Genomic DNA, 27,709 nt, shown 5'->3' on the forward strand with positions numbered 1-27,709 from the left:
TGGGGGACTGAGACAGGCTTTAATCAGGAAACCTCAGGGAGGGACACGGGACAGCTGGTGGCCCAGTCCCAGGGGAATTCAGGAGTCTTCGCTGACTCCTCTCTTCCAAAGCGGGGAGCCCAGTAGCCCTGGACAGCCCAGTGCTGTCCAAGGAGGATACTGACCATGGAGAGTACCGATTGCTGTTCTCACAGGACGTTCCAAATGCTTCTTGGGGATGAGGTTACATGGGGTCCTGGGGACTTTCCATTCCTCCAGGAGCCGGAGGTCAGAAGTGAGCATCCGGGGTCAGTGGCCTCATTTGCCCCAGGGCCTCCCTGCCAGCACCCAAGGCCACTGGCCCTTTACTCTGTCCAGCATCTCCCAGGCAGGGCCCCGACCTAGAGGCCTGCTTACCCGGTGGACTCGTCTTCCCGTGAGGTCCCTGGAGCAGGCCACTGGGGGCTGGAGCTGGCTGTGGCCGTGAGGACCGCAGAGAGTCTGGAGGCAAAGGAAGAGGGTCTGCGAGGCCTGAGGAGGGTGGCCAGGTTCTCTGAGGGGCTGGGGGCCACCGTGGAATGGGCTGAAGCTTCAGTCAGGAGAACGGCCGGTGAAGAAGACCTTCTGGCCCCTGTCTGGACCCCAGAGGTGGAGGCGGACGGTTCTGGAATCACAGGAGGAGGCCCAGGAGCCCCGGGAGAGGCTGGAGGTAGAGTGGAGGCTCCCGGCGGGATCGAAGGCCCTGGTGAGGGCCGGGAGGCCGCGGGCTCCCCTGGGAATGTACCCTCAGGCCCCAAAGGGGGTGAGGGCGAGGCCCGGGCTCCTGAGGGGCTCGTGGGTAAAGTCTGCACGTTAGACAGGTTCGTTCTGAGGAGGAGCTGGAAGACATGGGGCACTGGCTTCTGAGGCAACACCACCGGGGGGCCTGGACAGGAGCTACAGTTCACCGGGGCCTCGGCATCTCCACGGGGACTCCGAGCTGCTTTGCCAACCTCCGCGGACTTCCTCTCTGGGGCATCTAGGGAGAGGTGGAGGAAACAAGATGCCCTGGGGTTCCTCCAGACGGCCACGGCGGGGACAGAGACCTCTCATGGCTGCTGAGGACCAGTGGCCCCTGCCTCCAGGGCGAGACCAAGAGGGAACCAGGAGCAGAGGGAGGCAATCCGCCCAACTCACTCTACCAGGCATTGGCTGTGTGACCTTGTAGGAGGCGCATAACTCCACTGGGCTTCCGTGTTCCCATCTATAGCATGGGCATCCTAACGACTTACAGGGCCACTCTGAGGACTCAGTGAATGGTGCGTGGGAAATCCCAGCCCACATCCCGCAGTTAACCGGGACTTCGGCTGACTACCATGTGTCAGGGCAGGAGGCTCACTGATCGTAATAAACGTTCCATTGCGTGCAAGCTGCTGAGAGTAGGAGAGGCTCTCCTACCTTTGCTCACTTGTGCGGGGAGCCTTAAACTGCTCTAAAAAAATCAAGTCTGTTGAAAAAAAATTTTTTTTAATCTCAGCCTGGAGCCTGGAATATCATAATGGCTTGATATGCGGGAGGAGAAATAGCAAAGGGAGAGGATGGGCAAAGAGAAGCCGGAGGGGAAGAACCACAAGAAGGAGGAGTGTTGGAGAAAGGTACCATCAGGAGGAGACAGATGCGGTCAAGCCTAGAAAACCAGGAATGATTATGTTTTAAAAATCACCTGGAGGACGGTCCCCAACTCTGAACATGCCTGAAGGCCCTGGCTTGTACACGGAGTGTGTGAATGGAACAGTACGTGATTTATAGCTCACGAAAACTGTGGCTTTTGTTAATTACCGAAAGGAAACCATTCACATTCTACCGCCGCAAAAAGTGGTTTCTCCGTATACAGAGCTCTTGTGAAGAAGAGGTGCGAGGCAAACACAGCCGAAGCAGTGTGTTCCAGGAGAAGGGGCCCAGCGCTGCACCTCCCCTCCCTGTGCCTCTGTTTCCCCATCCGGAGGCAGCAGAGCACTGGGGAAGGAATCAGGGAGACCTGGGCTTGAGCCCAGCGCCACCAACTAGAGAGCAGTCTTAAGACAGAAACCTAACTTCTCTGGGCCTCTGTTTGCCCATCTGTAAAATGGAGATAAAACCACAGCAGCCACATTCCTGGGAGCAAATAAAGGAAGGAACACAGGTCACATGCTCTGGACGCGGCCTGGCTTCTTCGCGAATGCTTAGCCTCCGGACAGCAGGGGGAATAACCATCAGCTTGCCGAGAAGCGTGTGGTAGTTTCAGGAAACAAAATCTACAAATCAAGGGTTCTCAACAACAGGGCCGGAGGGGCTCAGGAGGCTTCCAGCCCCCACCAGTCCTGAGGGCTGCGTTTGTCCAGCCACGGACCCCAAAAGTGACCCTAAATAGAGAGGATCCTCTTCAAACGGCCAAAGGAGTTAAACAGGTATTTTATCCAAGAGGAAATCCAGGCCACAAAACAGTAGAAAAATTCACTGTCTTTCTGGAAATTTAAAAAACATAAAGCAGGGTGTTCCTGGGTAGCTCAGATGGTTAAGCGTCTGCTTTCAGCTCAGGTTATGATCCCAAGGTCCTGGGATCGAGTCCCGCATCAAGCTCCCTGCTCAGCAGGGAGTCTGCTTCTCCCTCTACCACCCCCGGCTTGTGCTCTCTCTCTCAAATAAATAAATAAAATATTTTTTTAAAAAGAAGCATAAAGGGGCACCTGTGGTGGGTTAAGACCTCAGTGGGTTAAGACCTCTGCCTTCAGCTCAGGTCATGATCCCAGGGTCCTGGGATCCAGCCGCGCCTTGGGCTCTCTGCTCGGCAGGGAGCCTGCCTCCCCCCCAACCCCCGCCTGCCTCTCTGCCTCCTTGTGATTTCTGTGATAAATAAATAAAATCTTTAAAAAGAAAAAAAAAAGCATAAAATAGCCACATTTAAGGTACTCTATGGACATGTTAAATCAGAAAAATTCAATTCAAGACACACAGTGCAGAGCTTGTGGGAATAAGGGGAACCAGCTACATCATGATGGGTTTCCTGTTTCTCGAGGACCCCATCAGGTGAGGACGCCTCTCTGCTGTCCTGCCCCAGGAGGCCCCACAGGGCTCCCAATGCCCCACCACCCAGTACCCCACCTGCTAACCACAGGGCCCAACCATGTGTCCTTGCCACATGCTGGCTGTGTGACCTTGGGCAAAACACATTCCCTCTCTGAGCCTGGGTTTTGCACATCCAGCCCTTTACAAGTTCTAGGTTTCTGGGAAGAAGAGCAAAGTGCAGGAAGACAGTGGAGAAGCTTCAGGACCCAGAGGTCCGCTTACCTGGGCAGGAGGAACAGCAGTCTCCGGGGGGCCCAGAGGGGTCGGAGCAGGCCCGTGGGCAGGGGACCCTCTCACAGCTCACCTCTCCCAGCTGGGGAAGCACAAGGACACACATGAGGAAGCCCAGATCATCACCCCTCCCGGAACAGCGCCCCCACAGAAGAGTGCCCTCTTCCACCCACAGAAATATCTTGGGACGGAGGCTTTAAGGAACCCACAAAGAGGGAGGGTATCATCGAATCCAAAGGTATTCTGGCTGGTATTTAAAGTTGGGAAGCAAGAGAAAGATGGGCTTCTGTGCGCTAAGGGGACTCAGCGTTTTGCAAAGGGTCAAAAGGCAAGCAGCAGTCCCCAGGCCCAGCTCACCTGGCATGTGCACTGGGTACAGGGCTCATCGTCCAAGGTGAACACCTGGCCATTCACCACCTTCCTTCCCTCGTAGTTGCAATCTGCAGGGGCAGAGGAGACCGGGCCGTGAGAGCCGAGGCCTCCCAGGCGCCTCGGGCGTGGGGCGGTGACTCCCCCACTCACCTCTGCACACCGGGCAGCACTCCCCGTCGGGGTGGAAAGGGTAGGTGCAGGTGATGGGGCAGTCCACGGGGGAGCAGGCCACAGAGCCCAGCTGCGCAACACAGAAAACACACGAGGCCCTTTGTTCTGGGCCACCACCAGGACCCTCTGGGAGGAGAGCCACAGAGCCACCAAGCACCCTTCAGAGCCCCCATGGTGCGGGGACAGGTTCATTCACTCAGAGTCTGTCTTCCTGACAGAGGGCAAGTCCCACAAGGCAGCTCATCTATCACCAGGCCCCAGCTGAACAAACCCACGAATTACCCAGGAAGGGTGAGCACCAAAAGCCAAGGAGAGAGAAGGACCTAGAAGCCTGGAGCTCCACAAAGCCCATGAACGAACAGGGCCACTCAGAGGCCGAGATGTTCGCCCTGAGGTCCTCTGATCCCGCGGACCCTGTCCCTTTCCACGCTGCGTCCTCACCCACTGCCAGCAAAGGGGCTCCCCCTGCATCAAACGTTTCCTGCAGCACAAGCAGCAAGGCCTGTCCCCGCCCCACCCCCAGCCATTTTCCCAATCGGAATCATATGAACAGTCCCACAGGCTTTTTCAGACTGAGAGTCAGTCTGGCTTAGAGGCCAAGTGCGCCTCCCAGAGCAGAGACTCAGAACAGCAGGATTCGACTCCTGGCACTTCGGCCGACAAGCAGGACTGGCGGTAGGATCTTGAGGGAAGGATGACTTTGTCTCTCTGTGCCTCATTTTTCTGACCCACAGATGGAGGACATGGTGGCTCCTACCTCATAGGATTCTCTCCAAGATTAACTGAGCTCATGCAGGGAAACGGCCGAGAGCCAGACCGGCCCACGGCAAGAGCACCATAATGGGAATCTATTAAAGATGGTGTCTCAGCCCTGGGCTTGAGCCCCTCCCCCGAGCCCTCAGGGAACACTCCCACATTACACTATAAGGGGCCCCCAAGATGCCCCCTAGCAGAGGACTTTTATGGGGCAAGCTTAAAAAGATTTCTCTGGCCCTGGGTAAAGATTGACCCTGGGTAGGGCTAGAGGGAGTCAACTTTCACTGTGACCTAGAATGACCTTCCCCGTGCGGGGCTCTGGATGGGAGTCCAAGGTTCTGGAACTGGTGTGAGCCTGTGGGGAGGTTCCATAGACCGGGATCAGGGCCGGGTGGGCCGTACCAGGCAGATGCAGCTCAGACACGGGTCCAGCACGGACGGGAAGGTCTGGTTGTTGTAGAAGATTCTGCCTGTGTAGGTACAGCCTGTCGGAGAGAGCGCAGGGGTGAGTGCCCGCTGGGTAGGAGGCTGGTGACCAGGCTCCTGCCAAGGGCGAAGGTCTGAGAGTCTTCTGAGTAACAAAGGTCAGGCCAACTGCCTCCCCAGGCAGTCATCCCCGGGGTTTAAGGGAAGGGACAAAACACAGGTCTGGATTGGGTGTTTTTGTTTTTGTTTTCTTTGCACTGGGTTTAGCAGAGGGGTCAGAGTGTCTCCACCTCCAAGGAAGGGAGCATTTCTTGGGCAGGATCAGGCCAGAGGGACTGGCCCAGGCACTACAGCCATCCTCTGTGTTCTTCCCCCCAGCAACCCACTCACCCAGTCCCCACCTTCCAGAACATTCCCCCACATCTCTCCCCTCAGCTTCCCCAAGCCCGCTGAGGTCTGATCTGAATGCTGCCACCTTGAGGACATTTATCACAGCCTGGGAAGAATGAAAGCAGGTGATAGGACATCAGGGGAATGTTCTAGAACATCAGTATGTTATTTGTTAGATACGGGTACATGTTACAAACCTGTGGTCTACAGAGACAGAGATACTTCATTGAAAGAGATCAGAAAAACAAAACCATGAGGCTAAAAGTGATAAGGGCCTTTTTTAGTTGTTTTTATTTTTGCGGCATGTACTTCAATAAAATGTTACTTTTGAACTCATGGAAGAGGGGAACACTGGTATAAAAAAATAAAGCAGGGGCACCTGGGTGGCTCAGTCGACTCAGTGTCTGCCTTCAGCTCAGGCTACCCAGGCTGGAAGCTCGGAGAATGTCTGTATCTGCTTCCAGAACCCAGATAGGGCTGGTCTTGGGCAGACAGATTTAGGTCTCTGGAGCCCGGCTTCCTCATCTGTACGGTGGGCTTGCCCCATGGGACATGCCCCGTGGGGCTATGGGGATGAAGCCTGTGGGGCCCACGCTTTGCATGGAGGAGCCTGGTGCACGGTGAGCCCAGATGTGTGTGGAGCAGGGGGCAGTGTCACGGATCCCCGCCGAGGGGAGCAGGAGATGCTGTGCTGCAACCCACCCCCCCCAACTCCGCCAGCAGGAAATTACCTGCAGAACAGTCCGGGCAGCACTGTCCTGGGATCCGAATCGGGTGAGGGCAAGAGTCCACACAGTCCGTCCTCTTACAGCTCACCGAACCGTCTGCCTGAAGGAGGAAGAACTTCACCCAGACCCCACCTGTAACCCCGGCCCCGCCTCCCTGCCATGCTCCAGCCTCCCAGCACCCCCACTCCCAAGAAAGGGCCGTGTTGCACACTGGCCGAGGCTTGGCCCAAAGGGTACCATGATGCCGCTGGGGGTGGCAGGTCCCCCACAAAGAGGGCCGGCTACTGGGGAAAGGGGGTGTGAGCCTTCCACGAGAGCCTCCTTATGTATGGAGAGAGCAGGTCAGAGCGGGGCTCTGGTCTCCGTGGCTTCCTGTCCCTCTCTAGTGGCAGCCAAAGCTCAACACCGGCCCATCCAAATTCTTCTCTCAGCTTTTCCCTGGAACCCTTGCTCACCCCAAACCTATGGAGTACAATAAAATCCTATTTTTATAGAAAACTATTCCACCGGAAATGTCTATTTCAGAAGACAAAAGCACCACATATGGTTTCCTTTTTTTTTTTTTTTTTTTTTGGTCTCTAAGACTCTGAATGTTGATGAAGCCTTTGTGTTGCTTTCTCATACTGTGAGGGCCCTGGGTCAGTCATAAAGGGGAGAGGGAGCGGATGTGCCCTCCTCCCAACTGTAATTCTGATGAAATGTTTCCAAGTTTTGCAAGGGTCTCAGGCTTTTTCCCAAACCGTGCATCGGAGACCGGGGAAGCCTGTACCTCTCACATGCCAATGGCCAGACCAGTCACCCAGGGGATTAAAATGCAGATTCTGAGTGCAGAGGTCTGAGCAGCCCTGAGAGTTTGTGTGTTCAGCAGACACCCCCCGGGGCATGACCCTGGTTTTGAGAGATAAAGCTCTAAGCTCCCAGGGACTAAAAGCTCTTCTAAAGCAGAAAGGAAAGTCAGCGAGTGCTTAAACAGCAAGTGGAAACCAGGCTGTTCCTTGGTAAGCAGCTGTTTGCCTCTGGGCCCATTGACTCTAAGACCCGTCTCCTGACCCGCTTCGGCTGAGCTGAGGTCACAGCTTTAGGTCCCAGTTTCAGAGGGAAGACCCAAACCATGGAGCCTCTGGCCATCCCACTCCTTCGGTTATCCGTCCCCAGGGAAGTCCTGCTCCCGGACCAGCGGCTCACATCCCATTCTGTACAAATGGGAAGTGCCGGCATAGGAGGGGGACAGCTTCGGGAGCCGCAGGGAGGACCCGGTCAGGGCCAAGGGGTTCTGCTCAGGGCGAGGCAGGGACAGCCGGGGGTTGGGGGAGCAGCTGAGGGCGTGCAGGTTGCCATTCACCTGGCAGATGCATAACTCACAGGGGTCACCCGGAGACCAGATCTGTCCAATCGGAAACTCAACCCCGTTGTCATCGAGAGAGCAGCCTGGCCGGGGGACAACAAAGGAGAAAGCGCGGTTGGGCACAAGTGCTGAGGAGGGTCCCTAATGCCTGCCCAACCTACAGGGCGCCCCCCACCCAAGGACAGACGCTGGACTTACTCATGCCACACAGACAGTCCCCCAGAGTGTCCATTCCGCCCCCTGCTGGGCCCAGGGGCTGCCTGCAGCTGCCGGCCCAGCTGGGGGCTGGGGGTGGGGGTGCTGCCTCCAAACACGTGCCTGTTCCACACAGACAGGCTCACGCAAACAGTTGCCGACTTCCGAACCCATAAATGCACACACTCGCACACGGGCCCGCTCACACAAACATGCACACTCCGAGGCAAACACACGCAGATGGCACTCCCACACTCATGGGCACACTCACACATAGACACGCTTCCCGAAACACATGCACACGCACACACGCGCACACACGATCTCCTCAGGGGCCACGCAGCCTGCCTCTTGGAGGGCATCCAGGCCCCGTGTCGGGCAGAACGCCAGCAAGCGGAGCCGGAGGGTTGCACCTGTCATGGGCGTGGGTTCCCGGCAGGTAAAACAGCACTGTCCAGGGCCCAGCCACCACTCCTCTCGGGGGCAGTCCAGTTCTGGACATGGTGTGAAGGAACATTCCACTTCCCCATTCTGGAAGAGAACCAAGGGCACAGGCTGTGAGGGCAGCTCCCCAGCCCTGGACCGTCCGAAAGCTAAAGAGGAGCCTAGAAGGCTGCTGTCACCCTCCTAAAAGTGACAAAGAATCTTCGTGGAGCAGAAGGAGTAGGAGTGGGGGTGGGACGCAGGAGGTTGGCGGGGAAGGCTGGGACCGCGTCCCGGGATGTCCCGGCTGCTGGGATGGGGGTCCCTGCTGGCCCCGGCTGCACCCCAGCCCCTCATGCCCTCACTTCAGCTCTCATTCCGGTCTGCCCTCACTCTGCAGCCAGAGAAAGTTCTCATGCACCAATGGTATCGCACAGCTCCACACCTAGAACCCATCAGCAGCTCTGCCGAGCCCAGAGCCCTCCTCCAGGCTGGCAAAGCCCCTCACGACTGAGTCTGAGGCAGAGACTATGGGGCCCCCTCCTCCCCAAGACTCCTTCCCCCAAGTACTGCCCTTGGCTGACAGGGGACGGGCCCTCCAGGTACCTGGATGGTCCTTCTCCCCACCCCCACTCCCCTCCCTGGGAGCAGAGAGAGTACAGACAAGTGCAGCTCCCTGGCCTCTGGCCACACCCTTCTGGGCCGTGCAACTCACTCCAGAGCTCCCCCTGGGATCAGCCTGAGACCCCACGGTCACCTGGCTCCTTCCCCACCCCACCCTCCCCCACCCCCAGTCCCTCTTCCCTGGGTGGGTCCTCCTGCAAATCTTTGGAAAATCCCTTACACAAGAATCCCGCCCCGGGCCCTGCTTCTCAGCCAAGCATACACACACACACACACACACACACACACACACAACCCGTCTGCAGTCTCTTCTCCTGCCTGACTCGTTGCCCACATCTTACACTGCCAGAAGGGACATCTTCAAGCCCTGACAACAGGCGTGTGCTCTTGCCCCCTGCCAGGCACCCCTGCCTTGGCTCCTCTTCTGGTAAGTCCCTCACCCTGCAGATCTCGGCTTAGCTCCCCTCCCTCCCAGAAACCTGCCCGTCTGGTCAGGAACCCTTGCCACCACCTGCCCGTGGCCCACCTAGGCTGTGGGCCCCCCGAAGAAGGGACCGGGGCTGTCCTGTGTTTAGCTGTGGCCCCAGCACTCAAAACGGTCCCAGACACACAGTAGGTGCTCTATAAATAGCTCCGCTAAAGGGAGAACAGCAAGCGGACGGTGGGAAGGCCTTGGTGAACGCAGGTCCCCATAACGTCTCTGCTTCCTCCGTGTCCCTTGTGCCGCACGACAGCTCCTCTTCTCCGGGTTGAGGCATGCTCGGGAAGCCCTGCACCCGGCCGTCTCCTGCACCCACCTACCTGGCAGACACAGGTGGTACACTCGTCACCACCCCCACTGAACACAGCCCCGTCTGCATACCACCGGCCGTGGAAATAGCATCTCACTGCGGGGGAGAAAGGGAGAGGCAGCTCAAGGTCTTTGGGCTGGGGCAGCTAAAGGGAAAGCAGAACGGTGGGTCGGGGGGGCCCTGGGGAAGCTAACATCCTCCCACCATGTCCACAGCGTGTGCCCCATTCAAGGAGCCAGCCACTCCCTCCCAAGCACCCCCCTCACCGAAACTACACGGCTGCTTGGAAACTGACGCAGGATTGAAACTAAGACCCACATGTAGACTAAGACACTTAAACAAAAAGGGAGGGGACTCCCAGAATCACTACGGAGTAACAGAAAAGCAGACATGAAAAGAGACTGTCCCAGGGGCGCCTGGGTGGCTCAGTCAGTTAGTCTGTCTTTAGCTCCGGTCATGATCCCAGGTCCTGGGATCGAGTCCCCGCTTCAGGTTCCCTGCTCCTTGGGGAGCCTGTTTCTCCCCCTCCCTCTGCCTGCTGTTCCCCCCTGCTTTTGCTCTTTCTGTCAAATAAATGAAGAAAATCTTTTAAAAAAAAGAAAGAAAGAAAAGAAAAGGAAAGGAAAAGAGACGGCCCCAGATACCTAAGACAAGGTCCGAGACCGAAGCCATCCCCTGGAGACCAGGAGGAATCACCGAAAGCTTCTTCTTCTTTTTTTTTTTTTTTTTTTTAAGATTGATTTATTTATTTGGCAGAGAGAGACACACAGTGAGAAAGGGAACATGAGCAGGGGGAGTGGGAGAGAGAAAGCAGGCTTCCCACTGAGCAGGGATCCTGATGCGGGGCTCAATCCCAGGACACTGGGATCATAACCCGAGTCGAAGGACTTAAGGACTGAGCCACCCAGGCACCCCCGCACTGATAAAACAGCCCGCAAGCCGGCCCAGGCCCACCCCGCTTAGTCTGTCTGCCCTGGATTCAAATCCCAGCTACACAACTCACTAGGGAGGGATGTGGAGCAACATCCTTAATTTCACTAAGCCTCAGTCTTCCCATCTGTAGAATGGGGGTGATAAGAGCTGTTGGCGGTTACTACTTCATAGGCAGTATATTACCTACTCAAAAATGTCTTAGCTAAAAATAATATTTAAAATATAAGAAAAATATTTTTTTAATTAACACCAGCTTTGCAATCAGGTAGGCTCAACTTCAAGTTCTCTTCTTTTATTAACTGGTTGTAGGTCTCTGGGCAGTGATGACCTTGGTGAGCCTCGGTTTTGTCATCTATGAAATAGGGTTATGAATAGTACTCCCTCAAGGCTGAGCCACACGGATGCAATGAGATTAAGTGCTGGCAAGCAACAGCACAGAGCTGTCAGGGAACATTCGTGAGGATGATGAGGTCATCCCAGGAAAAGAGAACCACATTTTTAACAAAGGACCAACTCATTAGTGGGGAAGGGGAGACGCCTTCCCAGTCTCAAGACAAAGCCATGCCAAGGGTGGCCTCACACCCCCTCCTGGCGGTCTTGAAGGCACCTCCAGGAGCAGGGGCCGCCTGAGCAAGAAGCCCGATCTAGCGTCCAAACTACAGCACACGTAGTAGGTGCTCAGTTAAACTGATACTTTAAAATGCTGCACTTGATTTGAGTTTCCAAAGCAAAAACCAATCTCCGTCTTCTGCTCCACTCATCCTTCCCCCAAAAACACACAAAAAACTAACCCCCACCCCCAGCCCAAAGATTCACTGACCTGGAACACAAGTACAGCAATCTGACTTCAGGGGGCTCTGACAGGGGCCGGGGGGACACTCGGGGGAGATGCAGGACACATTTCCGGCCTGAGCGGGGGAGAGATGGTGCTGGGTGGGGGGGCAGAGGGCAGGAGGAGAACCAGGCCCTACAGCCCCTCGGTTTGTCCTGTATTTCACGCAACCCCTTGGGTCCCCTGTCCAACACCAAAACCCCTTAAAGGAAGTCATCCAAGACCTCTGAATGCCACCATGGTGACAGCAAGGACAGTGTGCAGGGACCCAGGTCCTGGCGTTTACCGCCGCACGCCGAGGACATCCTCCCACGGCAACAGGAGCTTCGCAAGGATGCCGGGAAGAGGCAAGCGGCGGTTACGCCACCAGAAACACCTTCCTGTGCATCCCAGTTTTGAACCAGGTAAAATCTTGGCTATTCAAAGAATTAACTTTAAAACTAAATTTCAAAATTTGAAGTTAAGGCAAAATAAAACAAAACCAAAAAAACGAAAACCTGCCTCTGGAGTCAGCCAGAGCTAAGAAGCTGTGTTTGCTCCCCGACTAACGAGTCGTGTAACTTTAGACACTTAAGGATGGACACTTAAGGATGGACGCTAACCAAACGTCCATCAGCTCCCTGAGCCTCAGTTTCCCTATCTGCGAGACGAGCCAGAAATGGCGCCTCCATCAGGGATTGCTGAGGACTGGTGCCATGACATGATCCACAGAGGGGCTTGGCCACTGTGTGTGCGTGGCACAGGGGGGAAGCTCGGTAAAGGGGGGGCGCTGGCTGTCTCCGTGCCCTGCCCCCCACTCCTCCTCCCCAGCCTTCCACGGGGGCCACTGCCCTCGCCAGCTGAGCAGTGAAGGTCAGAGGGTGGCGGTGAGGGGTGGTGGGCAGAGCCCAGGCTGTGGACACAGACCTCAGCTCAAATCCCAGCTCATGCCTTGGTCTTGTCATCAGTAGAACAGGGACGGGAGAGCTGACCCGGACAAGCCACCAGCTAAGGCAACAGAAGAAAAGCCCCAAGCCCCAAGCCTGGTAGGCCCGGAGGGCTCCTAATGGAATCCATGGGACAGCACCTGGCCATGTCCGGAACACAGTAGGTGCTTAATAACTATTCCTTGAGAAGCGAATTGGCCTACAGCAAAATACTCCTCTTAACAAACTGGTAATAAGCTTCCTCCCTCCCAAGTGTGGATACCTAGGCTGTCAGGATGGCCGAGGGGTCTAAGACGCCAGACTCAAGCTTTGCTTCCCAACTGTGGATGCCTTTATTGGGCTGGCAAATATTTTGCCTGGAGAGAAAAACAGCCTCCCTGGTGGGAAGTTTCCAAGGGAGTTCCATCCCCTCCCCTTCCTCGACAGATGGACCCTGTTTGCCTGCTGGCTCTTCGCTACTCAGCAGAAAGCTCCTGGACTCCACAGACCCCCACGCCTTTAAATTTGACAGGTTCCGACCAAGATCCACAACCTGGGAGGGAACTCTTCCTCCGTTTGACAAGCTCACCTTCAACATCGGAGCTTTCCCTCTTCCTCTAAAACCCCCAAAGGTTAGGAAAACAGCCACAAGGCTTTGGGGTTCCTGGGATGCTCACCAGGCAGACACAGACAGTGCAGTTCTCGTCGGGAGGGGAAAACACGTCCCCTTCGGCTCGGATGACGCCACTGTGAAAACAGCCTTTTTGAAAGACAAACAGGAGTGGAGGCATCAGACCTCTTCAAAGCAGAGGAAGCTTGAGGTCTCATTACTTTTCCAGGCGTAATGTCCCTGGAACCTTCTCTCACCGGCCAGGATGCCCCAGGAGCGGCAGATCTAGGTACCCAGGACTGTGTGGTCCTAGGACCCCTGGAGAAGTAAGCAGAAGACACCCACAGAAGATGGCCCAGGAGGGTTCCATCTAGGTCTATAAACCCCGAACTGTACTGAGAACATGGCATTTTATTCCCATACGGCAGAAAAGGCAGCCAGGCAGCCCCGGGTTCAAAAACCTGGTCTGTCCATTCAGTTAACCTGAGTGACCTTGGATATGTCACTTAACCTTCATGGATTTGGTTGTCTTTACTGTAAAATGGGAATACCACCACATGCCCTGCCGGCGCTTTGGATGGACCCACAGCCTCACATGGAAGGTGCCCAGCCGTTCACATTCAGAGCTCAGTATACAGTAGGAACATGGCCAAAGGTCACGATTATCATTAAGAAGCCACTAAGTCTGTTTCTCATTCTAACCCTTCAAAAGATGTCTTCACTGCTGATCCCCCGGCAGCAGCCCCAGCATCTTATGGCCAGAGTTCAGGCCCCTCCCCAGATCTACGGAATGAGAAGCTGGGTTTTCAGAAGATCCTGGGGATCCGCATGCAGAGTGAGTTGTGAGAAGCTCTGTGGAAGGACCTGTTAAGATTTAGGGTCTGTATCCTAACAGCAAGGGGAAGTGAATGAAAAACTGTAAGCAGATTATGGAAGTAAACTGGAAAGTGGACAGAATTTGCAAAAGATTACTCCTCTGGCTACAGGAGGGGAGTTGGGGCAGGGGAGGGGGACCGCTGGGTAGAGTTGGGGGAACTCACTGAATGTAAGAAAGGATGAAGCTCAGAAAGGATCCCCAGAACATGAAAAGTCCCCCCCCCCCCCAGGGATACCACAGCATAGACCCGTGGTTCTCAAAGTGTGGCTCCTGGACCAGCAACACCAGCATCAGCCGGGATCTTGTTAGAAACGCAGATTCCCAGACCCGACCCACACCTGATGAATAAGAAGCTCTGGGGGATGAGACCCAGGAATTACCCTTCTAGTGATTCTAATGTACCCCGAAGTTGGAGAACAGCCTTTCAGCTGCAGACAGGCTGGGGAAGGGAAGGAGTAGGACCATGTGGGGAACTCACAGACTTCCCCAGACCAGCTCCCACCTGTACACGACGGGCAGCATCCCCCATCTTTGGAGGGAACCGGGTGGGAACAAGCAGCTTCACATGTCACCTTTTCACAGGTCACCTCCCCATTCTGGAAGCAGAAGCAGGAGTTCCAGCCATCCCAAGGCCCCGGACACCAGACCCAGGCAGGCCCCAGGATCCCTCCCACCTACCTGGCACCAGCACTGGGAACACCCAGGCTCTGTCCAGCGGCTCCCTGAGTCATACGTGGCTCCCAGGTGCCAGCAGGCAGAGGACCCTGGCGCCACCTGTGTGGCTGCTGGGCCCCTGGGCAAGGACGGGGACCCCTCCTGTGGTTGTGAGGGAGGTCCAAGGGTCCCCAAGAGGGAGGCACGAGGCATGGGGGTAGCCACCAGCCGAGTTGGGACAGACGGCAAGGATGTGGGTAGTACAGGGGTGGGAGAAGGCAGACTGGTGGTCCTGACCCCAGCTGGGGGCCCCGGGGCCCCGGAAGGAGGACTGTGTCCGGGGGAGAGAGCAGGCCGGCCGGCCTCTGGGAGCAGCAGGAGCATCTTGGGCGGCGGCTGCAGAGGCTGCAGGATGGCCGATGGGGCGAGCACGGCTTTCGGGAAGGCTGAAACGCAAGCAAAGGGTCTCCTGAGGGAGGCAGCGGGAAGCAGATGGATTGGGGCGGGGGGCGGTGAGGCTTGAAGGCAGCTCCTCCACCAACAGTCACTGGATATCTCCGGATATGCAGTTTCTTCATCAGCATAACTGGTGATCTAACACCACCAGTTCAACCCAAGACCACGGGGGCTGCGGTGACGATCACACAGGTGGATGGAAAAGCACCACAGGAGCAGGCCCAAGTGACAAGTTGGGACTGGTTCCCCGGCTCCCCCTCCCAGATGTGGCTTCCCCGGAGGAGATGCTGAGGCTCCAGTTGGAGGCACAGCCTGGGGAAAGCTCGAGGTGCACTAGAAATAAGTGAGCTCCATATTCAGATGACCTTATACGCATGTTTATAGGCACACTGCTGAAGCATGGCAGCGTGAGCTGACGCCACCTGGTCCAAAGTGTCCTGGGAGCTCAGGTTCAGGGGAGGGACTCCTGTCGCGGACTCCTCTAGCATTTGTCTTTCCCCATTACCATTTGCAAGAAAACAAAAGGGTTAGGAAAACAGAAAGACGGCAAGGGACGACGAATGGATAAAGAAGAGGGAGGGGAAAATGAGAAACCACGTGAGGAGTTGGAAATAACAAGATGAACTGGAAATGAATGGGTGGAAAAGGAAGAAGGGCCAAAGCCCTGAGGGTGGGGGTGGGGCCTGGGTGGGGCGGGGCCCGGCAAGGGGCGGGGGCGGGGCCGGCATGGGGGCGGGGGCGGGGCCGGCATGGGGGCGGGGCCTGGCATTGAGACCTGGCCTGGGTCCGGAACTGCGGAGCTGGTGGCTCACCTTCACAGGACACGCGGTCAGCTCGGAGCCTGAAGCCAGGTCGGCATGTGCACAGGAAGCTGCCCACGGTGTTATGGCAGGAGTGGTGACAGACTCGCCTCTCCAGCGGCCTCCGACACTCGTTTACATCTGTAGGAGAACCTCGCTGCCAACAGCTGCCTTCTTGGGGCGACGACCCCTTGTTCCTGCATCCCTGAGCCCAGAAGGCAGGGGCAGTCTCCTTGCCATGTTCTTATGGGCTCTATTCCTGCCTCAGGATCTGGGACATGACTCAGACGTCTAGGAGTGGGGCTGAAATCTGCTGCTAGTCCCCTTGGAAAGTTCATACATCCCCTTGGCATTTAATGGACCCACCGATGACTCATTTCCGCCCCACCCCCACCCCTGCCCTGCTAGGCAGCAATGGTTATGCCCTGGCTTGTGGGGATACTGGCTGGTGGGGATGGTTCCCCCGGGAATCTCATCTTCAAAACTTCCAGCCTCCCCAAGTGTGGTAGGGGTGGTGTGGCCCCCTGAAAAAGAGTCTCAAACATCACTGCCCAGCTCAAGGTAGTCTTCGGGACAAACACCAAAGTCCGCCAGAACAAGGTCTGTTTTCAGGCCCAAGGGCCCCCACCTTCAACCCATGAGCCAAGCTTAAGCCAAACATGCCAATCAATCCCTTTCTGGAAATTTCAGCTAATGGGCTAAGAAAACAGGGGTCTCCTTCTAAACCAGAGGAACCAAGACATAACATGCTTTATTTACCAAGGGGAGCAAAGGCAGCCAAGAAAATGGGTGAGCAGAGAGGAATCCTTGGGATGTATCTGGGAGAGGGGTGGAAGAGAAACGTAACAGGATGAAAGTGGCACGTGGCCAGGAAAAGTCCAAGACATGGTCTTCCATGAGGAGCCACGCCAAACCCAGGGAAGGGCAGGCTCTGGCTGACCCAAGGCTCAAGGGCTTCCAGGCTCCAGGCGGCCAGGAGGTCCGGACCCCTGGCCTTTCCCAGTCCCTGGGCTCGCTCTGCCCAACCTCCTGATGGGCAGCCTAAGTATGAAGACAACAGGCCCTCCCACCTTACCTACACAGGAGTGCCGGTTGCCATGGAGATGGAAGCCAGGTCTGCAGGAACACCTGTAGCTGCCTATGCTGTTTTTGCATCTCTGCTGACAGGGGGTCCCGAGGCATTCGTCAGTGTCTGCAAGGGACCAGGGCAAGGCTGCCGCTCATTACCCCATGGAGTGTCAGAACTGGGGGTGCTCCCCCCTTCCTCTCTTCTTGCCATCCCCTCCCCCATTCAGGGCCGTGGGAAACCCTCCTCACCCTCTTTCTCACTACCCACATTCAGCCTATCAGCAAAATCCTCCCTGGGCCAGCCCTCTTCTCTCCATCCTCACTGTCCTACCCCAGCCTGGGCCACCTTTGTCTCTGGTTTGAGAAGAGCGACAGCCTGGTGCGTCTCCCTGTGCTCCTCCCAAGCCTTCTGCTACAAAGCATCCAGGATATTCTGACCGAACACCCGGGCCACTCTCTGCTCCGATAGGCACTGATGCCACATCACAGCTCACAAGCCGTGGGTGGCCTTGCCCACTTCCTTCCCTGTCCCTCACCTTTGTTCTGGCACCTTCCAAATGCACCATGTTCTTGTGGGCCTCCCTCTTTGCCCACGTTCTTTTGTTTGCCTGGGATCCCTGTCCATCTTGTCTGGGGGAAAACTCCTACGCATACCTCAAAACTCAGTTTCTATAGCACCTCCTCTGTCAAAGCTTCCCCATGCCACTGTTTGAAATTGTGAAACACGGGAAATAATGTATGTGTCCATCAATAAGAGAAGAGTTAGTCCACTGTGGGAGAGTCACAAGGCAGAGACCCAGGCAGCACTTAAAAAGAGCAACGCGGGCCCATTCACACTGATCTGGAGAGATCTTCCAGACAGATCGCTGAGAAAACAACCAACCAGAGGCGTAAATCCCAGGTCTAACATGGTCTTGGGCAAATTACTCAATTTCTTTAAGCCTCAGTGTTCCTATCAGGAAAATGGAAATAAACAGTACCAGCCTCACAGCATCAGTCTGAGAAAGAAATGAGAAAATGCACATAAGGTGTTTAGCATGAGGCCAGAATCCAGCTCTGCACCTGTTTGCCACTCAGCCTACCTCTGTGAGTGTGTATGGGTGTGTGGGTGTGTGTGGGTATGTGTACATGTTGTGGGGACAGGCAGGGAGGGCATGCATCAGAGCACTTGATCTTAGCCAAAAGGCCGAGAAACGATGGCATGCATCAGAGCAATAGCCAGGTGCTAGGGGGAGCTGTATTCCCCCAGAAGCACATGTTCAAGTTCTAACCCCTGGTGTGATGGGATTTGGTGGCGGGGTCTTTGGGCAGTGATTGGGTTTAGCTGAGGTCTTGAAGGGGCTCCTTCATGATGGGAGCAGTGTGCTTATCAGCTCTCTGTCCCCGTGAGAACACAGCACGGAGACCGTCTGCAAGCCAGGAAGGTCCCTCACCCCTTGACCTCCGGCTTCCCGGCCTCCAGAACCATGAGAATAAATTCTGCTGTGTAAATGGCCCAGACCGTGGGGTTTTGTTCCAGCAGCCCGAGCAGACTAAGACATCAGGGTTATTCCCGAGGGAGAGCAGGGCCCAGGAGTGGTGAAGAGAGTCTAGAAGTAGCAACTTCTAAAACTTGTTTTACAGTTTATGACTATTGCAAATGATAGAAAATAACACCACACTTTCAGGGGGGACCTTTGTTTTATCTGCCTGGTTTAAGAGAAAAGGCTTCCTTCCACAAGTAAGGAGCATCTTCAAAGAAGGGATGAGTATGTTAGAAGATCTCCCTCATCCTGCCCCACCCTTACCTCCTCCTGCCCCTCCCCACCAGATGTGGCTGCTGGGACACCACTGGGGCGAGGGAGCTAATGAGGGCGGTGGGCGAAGGACTGCAGGCGTGCCTCTCCCACGGCCCTCCCTCACCTGGGGGCCTCCTCGGTCCTGCCCCGGCCCTCCCCTCGGCCTCTCCAGCCCTGTGCCTCTACCCTGCAGAGCCAGCTCAGAGCTGGACATGCCAGGATTCAAGCCGAGTCCAGCGCTTCCTTCCGGGATGGCCTTGGGTGAGCCTCAGTTTCCCCATCACTAAAGCAGGGATGACTAACAGGATCTCCCTGGCGGGACCAGGAAATGTGGTAAGGTGTGGAGCGCCCATGCTGGCTGGGCTGGGCAGGGCCACCACGCCTTTGACTCAGAGCCCCGCCACAGGGGCAACGGCATCATCATTACCTGTCCCCAGGCCGCTCACCTTGGCAGCTGTGGCGGTCGGCAGCCAGCTGCATGCCCGGCCCGCACTCACACACAAACCCGCCTTCCGTGTTCACGCACTGGCCCTCGCAAGAGGCGCTTAGGCATTCATCGATGTCTGAGAAGAGAGAAGACATCCTTGCATGGACCACTCTGCATGGTGGTCGGGTGTGAGGGTAAAATGGAGCCCATGAGGATGCTTTCCCCTCAGACAGCCTACCTACTCAACAGGTGGAAAGCACCACCACCCCCTTTCTTCCTCCCCAAGGAAGAAAGACCAGCCACTCCCAGGAAAGTCATCAGCCAAGAGGGAACCACCAGAGAGCAGAGGCTGAGGGCCAGGATCCTTCTCTGTGACCCGCTCAGACCAGAGGATGGCTGAGACAGAGTCATTTCCAACGGCCCCACTGCAGGGCAACGCTCAGAGGGCAGAGCGGAGTGAGCAGGAAGGCTGATTCAGTTCCACTAAATCCTTATTGAGCACCACCTGTATGCAGCAGATCCAGAGGGAAGCCACTGAGGACACAAATGTGGCCGAGACGTGGCACAGACTCTCCAGCTGGTTAGGGTCTGATAACATCAAGAGCCACAAGCCCACGAGGTCGGCACCCGCCCGGGTGATACATGCCCCACCGGGGAACGCCTGGAGGACAGGTGGGCAGAGGACCAGGAGGCATCAGGAGGAGGGGGGCCATGAGCGGAGAGAGCCCGCAGTTGCGCTGGCACTAGCAGGAGCTCAGGTTCCTGCAGGGGCAGCGGGAGGCCAGACCAATGGGTGGAGGCAGGGCTGCAGAGAGCCCAGAAGGTCCTGAGGCTGCTGCCCAGGGCGGGGTGACTGGATCCAAGCAGTCCTTTTCGGAAGTTCAGGCCTATGGGGTCAGGGGCACGTGGGGACAGAACTCCCCACCCTGGCTTCATGTCCTCCCTTCTCTAAGAACCATGATAACCTCTCAAGGACCTACAAGATCTGTGCCGCCCACTGCAGTCTGCCTCCGGGTCTCCCAACCCTTGGCCCTAAGCCTGCTGGACACCTCCTTTCTCCCTACCTGCTCTCCCCAGAGCTGGCCCCTCGGGACCACACCCAGCGCCTCTAGGAAGCCCACCCTGACTAACCCCATCCCACTGGGACCCCTGGTGGCAGTGGCCAGATCCCCCCTGCCCGGGGCCTAGCTTTGACATTAGAACAACGGCTTTTCCAAGTTCCGTTTGCTTCAGCAACAAGAAGTGTGTGCAGAAAGAACTCCCCAGGAAACATTCGGCAGGGGTGCTAGGGGGGAAATTGCTTCAGCCTTCCTCAAGAGGATGTTGCAATGAGTCCCAAGCACCAAAATCCTCAGCAAGACCCTTGACCCAGTGGCTCTCCTTCTGGGAACAATAAAGAGAAGCCTCTTTACTGCGGCGTAGCTGGTAGTAGCGAAGATGCCGACGACGTCCGTGAGGGACGGTGAGCCACAGCAGAGTCACAGACGCGGCCCCTAAAACCTCTGTTGTGAGGACTATTCCCCAACCCCAATAAAAAGTGAGAAAAAGGGGCAGCTGGATGGTTCAGTCGTTAAGTGTCTGCCTTGGGCTCACGTCATGATCCCAGGGTCCTGGGATGGAGCCCCATATCAGGCTCCCTCCTCGGCGGGAAGTCTGCTTCTCCCTCTCCCTCCCCCTGCTTGTGTTCCCTCTCTCGCTGTCAAATGAATAAATAAAACATTTAAAAAAAATAAAAATGGGGTACCTGGGTGGCTCAGTGGGTTAAAGCCTCTGCCTTTGGCTCGGGTCATGATCCTGGGGTCCTGGGATCGGGCCCTGCATCGGGCTCTCTGCTCAGCCGGGAGCCTGCTTCCCCCTCTCTCTATCTATGCCTGCCTCTCTGCCTACTTGTGATCTCTCTCTATCTCTGTTAAATAAATAAATAATCTTCAAAAAATAAATAAATAAAATTTTAAAAAGAAAAAAAGTGAGAAAAAGAATGAAAACTCTGTATAAGGCATGAGCCCCATTTACAAGACACACAGATATGCACGACTAACATACATACATACACACACAGGTACACACACTTACAAACACATACACCTCCAGGGAACAGGGCAGAAGAAACAACTTCATTTTAGTAACAAATATCTCTGGGTAGGGACTTTTTGGGGACATGCTTGTTTGTAGCTTCTACCCTTCTTTCACTTTCCAAATGTTCCAAAATAGGTTATTTTTTACTTTCATATTTAGGAAAGAAACATTATTTTTACAAAGCCAAAACTCCAAAAAAAAAGGGGGGGGCAGGGGAGTGGCTTCCTTTCAGCTCTCTGGAAAGATCCGCAAGAAATGGGTCCTAGCGGCCGCCTCTGAGGAAGGTGACAGACTTTGCCTGTTAGAACATTTTAGACTCACAAACAAATAGCACTTTTACAGAGTAGTTATTGAGGCTGCCTTTCCTCATCTTCCAGACATCACAAGCCCAAGGGAACCTTCCAGGGTCAACTCACCTCCCGTGCTGGTTATCTGCCCCTCTGTGGACCCAGCTCTGGGCACTTGGCCAGTTATGGCCCCATTACATGGGACCATGTTTATCCTGACTTGTCTCCCCTCCTCCTGTTCAGAAGCAGGGACCAACAGCAGCCAGGACCGAGCCACCACGCATCACCACAGTCCCTAGCCCGTAGGCCCATAAGAGGGGCTCACAGCAGAAGGGACCCTTTTCTTGGTTTTGCCTGCCTCCCTGCCCATACCCCCAGCCAGAGCCTGGCCTCACTCAGCCTGGCCTGCATCTCTCTGGAGACTGCCCTGGCAGGACAGACGGATGGACGGAAGAGACAGAATTCCCACCCACCTGGCCCCCAAGTCTCTCACCCGTACACCTGATGCCGACAGCCGTCTCCGTCATGGAGAAGCCCACGGGGCACACTCGGGCCACCTCCTGACAGCCGCCGTGGTTACAGGACAGGTCACAGCCGTACTCTCCACAAGGTCCGTGGGCTTCTAGAACAGGCACCACCCCCCATGAGCACATAGCATGCCTCAGTACTGGCAGCTCATAAACTCTGCTGGGAAGATGGCTCTGGAGGCCAAGAGGCCAGAGCTTAAATCCAGCTCTGCCACTCACTAGCCAGGTAACTCTGGGCAAGCCACTAACTTCTGTGCCTCGGTTTCCCCTCTGTAAAATGGGGATGAGAAGGCCTCCCTAAGGTGGTTGCTGGAAGACGATATTCTCAGTAAGACAAAAGCCCTGAGCCGGGCACATAGTCTCAGCACCAGAAGAATTCTTCCCAACAGCCGTGGCCCACCCCCAGTTACCTGGGCAGGTGGCTCCTTGCTCTCCATCCTGGCAGGAGCAGACGTTGGGAGCGACGCAGATGCCACTCCCACAGCCAAAGGAGCAGAGCGCTGAGAGGAGAAATGCAGGTGAGGGAGTGGGACCTACTTAGGCCAGCCCAGGGAGCGAGCGCCCTGCTGGGGAGGGTATCTGGGGCATGGGGACAGGCACTTACGCAGGGTGCAGTGCCCACTGCCCATGGAGGGGGCCCAGCCAGGGCAGCAGCCACTCCCGAAGCCTGAGAGGCAGACGTGGGGGCCCAGCCGGCGTCTAGGAGAGAGGAAAGAGCATTTTCCACATTTCTGCTCTGGGCCAGGGATTGGTCTGCCATGCAGTGAAAGCCTCCTGACCAGTCAGTAAGTCAGTCAACAAACAGTTCTTGAGACCTGCCACATGAACATAGAGCAGAGTGGCTGGGGGAGTAGGGGGTGGGGGGAAACTTCAGAGGGGCCTCAACACTGAGGGGGAGAGATGGAAATGGAGGAAGGACCCTAGGCATGGCTGCCACAGGGCCTTTGCACTTGCAGTTCCCTCATTCAGGAAGGTTTTTCCTCAGAAGTGTACCCATAAGTGTACGCCTTTACCCAGTCTCTCTCTGCTCCTGCACCTTCAAAGAGATCCATCTCATCCACCCTTAACTTGCTTTATTCTTCTTAACACTTGCTTCCTGGGACATTAAATTACTTATCAATTTGTTGATTTGTTCATTGTCTGTCTCCCCTCTCATTCTCTGAGGACCCAGGTCCATCTTTTGTGTTCCCCTCAGTGTCCAGAGCAATGCCTGGCATGTGTTAGGTGCTCACTAAACAGCTGTTGAGGGAAAGGTTGAGAAAGGAAGCCAGCAGAAGGGACGAAGGAAGAGGGCTGTCCCAGGGGAGCCAGAAATGTCATTCCCCAGGTAAAATCTCATAGTGGGGCCGGGGGTGCCAGTAAAAGGGAGACAGTGTGCCCAGCACTGGATGAGATATGGCAGGACAGTCAAGAACGGGCCACTTTCCCACCTTCAAGGGACGCTGGGCAAAGACCCGGGTGATAACAAAATAGTGTGACCAGTGCCATACAGGGACAGGTTTTGGAGTTCGGAGAAGGGGAGGTTTCCTGGAAGGCCAGGATCTAGGTAGAGTCGAGCCAGAGGAGTAGGGGTAAGGTGTGAGAGTGGAGGCAGGGAGAGGGCGCTCCGGGCAGAGGCAGCAGCAGGTGCACCGCCCCAGAGGGGTCAGAGAGGGTGACTGGAACTCATTCTGTGATGGGCTGGGCAGAGTGATGGAGTCCAGCCCGGTTTTAACTGCGAATCCTTGCACCACGGGGGAGGGACAAGAAAACCCTCCCGGACTGTGCTCTCCCCCTGCTCGGAATGTTCTGCCGGTCAGGTGGTCTACAGGGTACCCCCCAGGTCCAGGCGCGGCAGCAGGCACGGGGGTGACAGGGCGGCAGAGGCAGACTCACTCCACGCAGGGAGAGCAGCTGGGAAGGAGAACTGCGGGCACAGGGCAGCGCGGAGACATCTGCACAAACTGTGCCTGGAGCCTCAAAGAGACGTGTCCTTCTCTGAAGTCATCACAGAAGAAGCAAAGAAGCGGGGCCCTGGGGGGTGGGAGGTGCTGGCCAAGCTGGCACTGGCGGCCCTGGCCAGAGCGATCAGGACAGCAGCCTGGGAAAGAAGAGCCGGTAGCTCCTGCTCCTCGGACGGGGCCCTGAAAGGGACTGGGGTGCCCTCGTAGCGGCAGACGGAAGGATGCCCCGGAGGCCGGTGTTGTCGCCCCGGAGGCCGGTGTTGTCGCCCCCTCAGCTGGCCAGGGGCCGAGCGCCCCAAGGAGCCTCTTCGGACGGGCGGTGATGGGGAGACAGGTGGCGGGAAGGCTCCGGTGCGCCGCGAGCCGGGCCCATCGGGGCAGGAACTGGCGGTGGCGGCAGAACACACGTGCGAGCCGCGAGCCTGGCGGGGCCGCCCCCCTGCGCGCCCCCTGAGGCGGTGGCCGCGGGCCAGGCCGCCAGCTGACACCGTGTTCCCTCGCTCGGAGCATCACGCACACACGCGCGCTCGGCCCGCGGCGGCCCTACCTCCGCCCGGAGACTAGAGGGGAGGGTGGCATCAATCGGGAGAGAGCAAAGGGGCAAACACGCCACCCCCGCCCGCGCGCGCACACAGGCGGAAACCGAAACGTAACCCATTGGAGAGCCCGGCGGTTCCAAGGTCCACGGCGTGCGTGCAGCCTGGACGTGGGGGGAAGCCCCCAGCCCCAGCGACGGCCAGCCGCTCCGGAGACCCGGTGGCACGTCCCGGGCTGCCCTCGCCAGGGGTCCGCGCCCCAGGGCACACTCAGGGGCTCACCCATAGCCTGGTTCTCCATCCCCCCCACCACCGGTCCTGGTAGGGCAGCCCCCGCCAGGGGCGCAGGACTGGCTCCCGCCCAGAGCACAGGCTGCTGTCTCTTTGTCCGGACCCCCTGGGCTGCGCTCGCGCGCACGGACAGCGCCCTGGAGGGGCGCTCAGACCCGCGGCTGCCGGCGGCTCCCCGGAGCCCCTCTGCCCCACGGGGGGAGCGCCCCTGCGGCGGGACAGGGGAGGGGCGAGAGGCGCTTACCTCTCGGCGGCGAAATGCCCGGGCGGCTTCCTCCCGGTGTAGCTGCGAGCCGGGGCCCCCAGCAGGAGAAGCGCGACGCAGGCGGCCCGGAGGAGCAGTCCGGCCCACATGACCGGCGGCGGCGGGTCCCCCCGGCTCGGCTGGGCTCCGGCGCCGCGCGCGGGGGAGGGGGCTGCCGGCCCTCGCCCCTCCTCCTGGCGCCGCAGGGAGCGAACCAGCGAGCCCCGAGCTGGCACGCGGAGCCGAGCAGGGGGGCTGGGGGACTCCGAGAGGAGGGGCCGGGGGCCGCGAGGGGACGCGCGGGACGGCTGGGGGGCGGGGGGTGGTCTCTGGCACCTCGGAGCGAAACACACAAAAGGCAGAGCCGTCCGCCGGCTGGTGGCCTCTTGGGGAGGCGCGGAGCCCAGCGCGAGGGCAAAGATCAGGGACCCCTGGGGGCGGGGTTTTAGCCTCGGCCCACACCTCCGCCCGGGTTTGGGAGTCGGCTTTCTGCGAAGGGCTGTGGGCGTCAGACTGAGGCCCGGGGAAGAAAGAGACACTCGGAGGAAGGCTGGCGCTGCAGGCTGTGCGCCCGGATCATTGCTCGTCTCGGTGGAGCTGGAGTTGCCAGTGTTGTCCCGAGAAGGTGGGACGCGGGGTCATTTCGCTGCTCGCCAGTTCTGACTCCCTGCCTGCCAGCAGTCTGCACACTAGCCCTGGGTGTGCCGGTCAGTGGATCCACCTGCTCCCTGGCCAGGGCCACTAGCTAGTCAGGAATCCAGAGGCTCCTCTTCGCCCCCTTCTGCAGCTGCCCCAGATCAGAATCAGAGCCAGGTAGGCGGGGAAATGGTGAGCAGGTGATGGAGGAAAAACCGGGATCATCCAGTGGGAGGAAGCGGGAAGGACGACCCCTCTTTCTGCCTGGTGTAGAAAGCCTCCCTAGGCACCCAGATCCAGTGAGTCAAGCTTTTGCTTAAACACTTCCAGGGATAAGAAACTCACTACTTGGCAAAAGGCATCCCAAGCCAGTTTTGAGTATCTACATTTGTTAGGAAGTGCTTTTATTTCTCAGCTACATCATCCCAGCTCCTGTGGTTCTGCCTCTGCAGCTGTCCTCCCACTGACTACCTTAGGTTAACACCGGTGACCACAAATGACCACGGGGGGCCAACAATGGTCTGGACTCTATAATCTCCTTCCTTCCAGATACCGTGCTTTTATTAACACAGCCCAATAGGACCTGGCTTTTCTGGCAAATGCATGATGCTGGTGGTTCATATCACAGTTTCCACTACCGGTGTTTCTGGCTGTCATGCTTGTTACTGTTGTTTCCTGAACACGAGCTGCTAAGCCAGTCTCCCTACCCGAACCTGAGTGCTTGTGTTTTCCCCAGGTGCTCAGATTTAGGTCCATTATCTCACCTTGTTAGTGCTGGGGCCTCTTCTAATTGAAGCAACACATTCTCAGCAAGTACGTCACCAAAATACTTTGTATCCTAAGATGAGTGCAACTTTCATATGCACGTCCATCCTGAGTCCTGAGGACGCTAGGGATCCTATAGTACCTTTCTTTCAGGCCTTAAACAGCCACAAGGTTCACTTTTCCCTGCACCGCTGAGGCCACATCTCTGCTACTTAAAAAGTGTTTCGGTGTCCAGGCACCTGGGTGGCTTAGTCGGTTAAGAACCTGCCTTCAGGGGCGCCTGGGTGGCTCAGTGGGTTAAGCCCCTGCCTTCGGCTCAGGTCATGATCTCAGGGTCCTGGGATCAAGTCCCACATCGGGCTCTCTGCTCAGCGAGGAGCCTGCTTCCTCCTCTCTCTGCCTGACTCTCTGCCTGACTCTCTGCCTGCCTCTCTGCCTGCTTGTGAACTCTGTCAAATAAATAAATAAAATTAAAAAAAAAAAGAATCTCCCTTCAGCTCAGGTCATCGTCCCAGGGTCCTGGGATCGAGCCCTATGTCGAGTTCCCAGCTTAGTGGGGGAAACTCTCTCAAATGAAAAAACCTTTATTCCCCCCCCCAAAGTATTTCAGTGTCCACGTCATTGGGAATCTAGCCCTGATTTATTTAAGAATAGGGATGAACACGAGCTCTTCCTTCTCTTGAGCCCACAAAATCTTCCGCACCACTCTTTGTCTTTGTTACCTGGGTCACTACTCAATGTCGAACAGGTGCTCCTTCCTGATCCTAGAAGCCACTCAGTGTTCAACACAACACGCTGGACAAATATTCTTTTTACACACCTGTCCCACCTCGTGCCATCCTCTCCCACACTCCAGCACCCCCCGGCTACCTCCTCCCTGAACGCCACTACTCTCTGTCGCCGGACCCCCCGCCCCGCCCCATCCCAACCCCCCAGCTCACCTGGACTGTCTGCAGGGTTTGCTCCATACTCAGTAAGCAGGGGGCATAGCTGAGATGCAACTTCATGCTTGAAGAAAATCCCCATTTTCCCTCAAGAACAGCCCAGGATATTTAAGACTTAGTAAATTCCTACCGGTGAATTTCAGAAGAAACACCTTTCCTTCCCCTGGTTCCTTTCCACCTTGCGGCTTTCACCTTCCTCCTCCTCCCATCAGCTTGCTTCTTTCGCTTAGTATTTGCTCCTTTCTTGTTCAGTCTTTTGGTTAGACCCTGAGGCTTCTCAAAGTTTGAGCTCTGAGGGACTCTAACTTCATACTGCTCGTCTTCAAGGACTGCTCTAGGCATATCCTCTGGCCGCAGACCTCTGGCCGCAGCTTCTCCGGGTTTCTCCGGGTTTCCTTCCCACTTCTGTGGCCTGCGGCTTCTCCGGAACAAAAGGGACCCTCCACGGAGGGCGGAGGATCCAAGTTATTGTTGGCTCCAGAAAGGCGGCCTCTGGCTTGTGACCCTTCCAAATGGTCATGTGATGAGTCAGTGTTTCTATTATTCTCCCCAAGGTCCATTCGTGCAGAGGCCTGAAGTGAGTAGCTCATGAGCGCCTACAAGGA

General features: G+C 56.7%; 1 protein-coding gene across 5 annotated transcripts; it reads right to left on the bottom strand.

The window, feature by feature from the left end:
• Positions 1-27,528, bottom strand: VWCE (von Willebrand factor C and EGF domains). 5 transcript variants are annotated; one of them, XM_032356903.1, is made up of 20 exons: positions 27,102-27,528; positions 22,350-22,444; positions 22,156-22,245; positions 21,712-21,840; positions 18,875-18,991; positions 16,658-16,774; positions 15,595-15,723; positions 14,351-14,772; positions 14,175-14,268; positions 12,863-12,945; positions 11,269-11,356; positions 9,526-9,611; positions 8,091-8,208; positions 7,480-7,565; positions 6,141-6,237; positions 4,996-5,078; positions 3,817-3,907; positions 3,652-3,734; positions 3,286-3,376; positions 1-997 (listed from the first exon to the last, which is right to left on the bottom strand). In XM_032356903.1, exons 2-20 carry the CDS (start codon positions 22,372-22,374, stop codon positions 393-395), a joined length of 2,634 nt encoding a protein of 877 aa, XP_032212794.1. In that variant the 5' UTR covers positions 22,375-22,444; positions 27,102-27,528; the 3' UTR covers positions 1-392. The 5 variants fall into 5 exon arrangements, with proteins under 5 accessions (XP_032212794.1, XP_032212793.1, XP_032212792.1 ...); XM_032356902.1 differs by lacking the exon at positions 27,102-27,528 and adding an exon at positions 24,760-26,427 and having other exon boundaries at positions 6,141-6,233; positions 7,500-7,565; XM_032356901.1 differs by lacking the exon at positions 27,102-27,528 and adding an exon at positions 24,760-26,427.
• Between the last annotated feature and the right edge of the window lie 181 nt (positions 27,529-27,709).

The sequence above is a fragment of the Mustela erminea genome, chromosome 9 (assembly GCF_009829155.1).
Source record: "Mustela erminea isolate mMusErm1 chromosome 9, mMusErm1.Pri, whole genome shotgun sequence".
Lineage (NCBI taxonomy): Eukaryota > Metazoa > Chordata > Mammalia > Carnivora > Mustelidae > Mustela > Mustela erminea.

Excerpts from the sequence above, each read along its gene's own strand:
- VWCE (XM_032356901.1), bottom strand. The coding sequence starts at position 24,869 with ATGTGGGCCGGACTGCTCCTCCGGGCCGCCTGCGTCGCGCTTCTCCTG. Across the intron at positions 22,246-22,349 it reads CAGTGGGCACTGCACCCTGC|CGCTCTGCTCCTTTGGCTGT; the intron begins GTAAGTGCCTGT and ends TTCTCCTCTCAG. Across the intron at positions 3,735-3,816 it reads GTGCTGCCCGGTGTGCAGAG|ATTGCAACTACGAGGGAAGG; the intron begins GTGAGTGGGGGA and ends CTGCCCCTGCAG.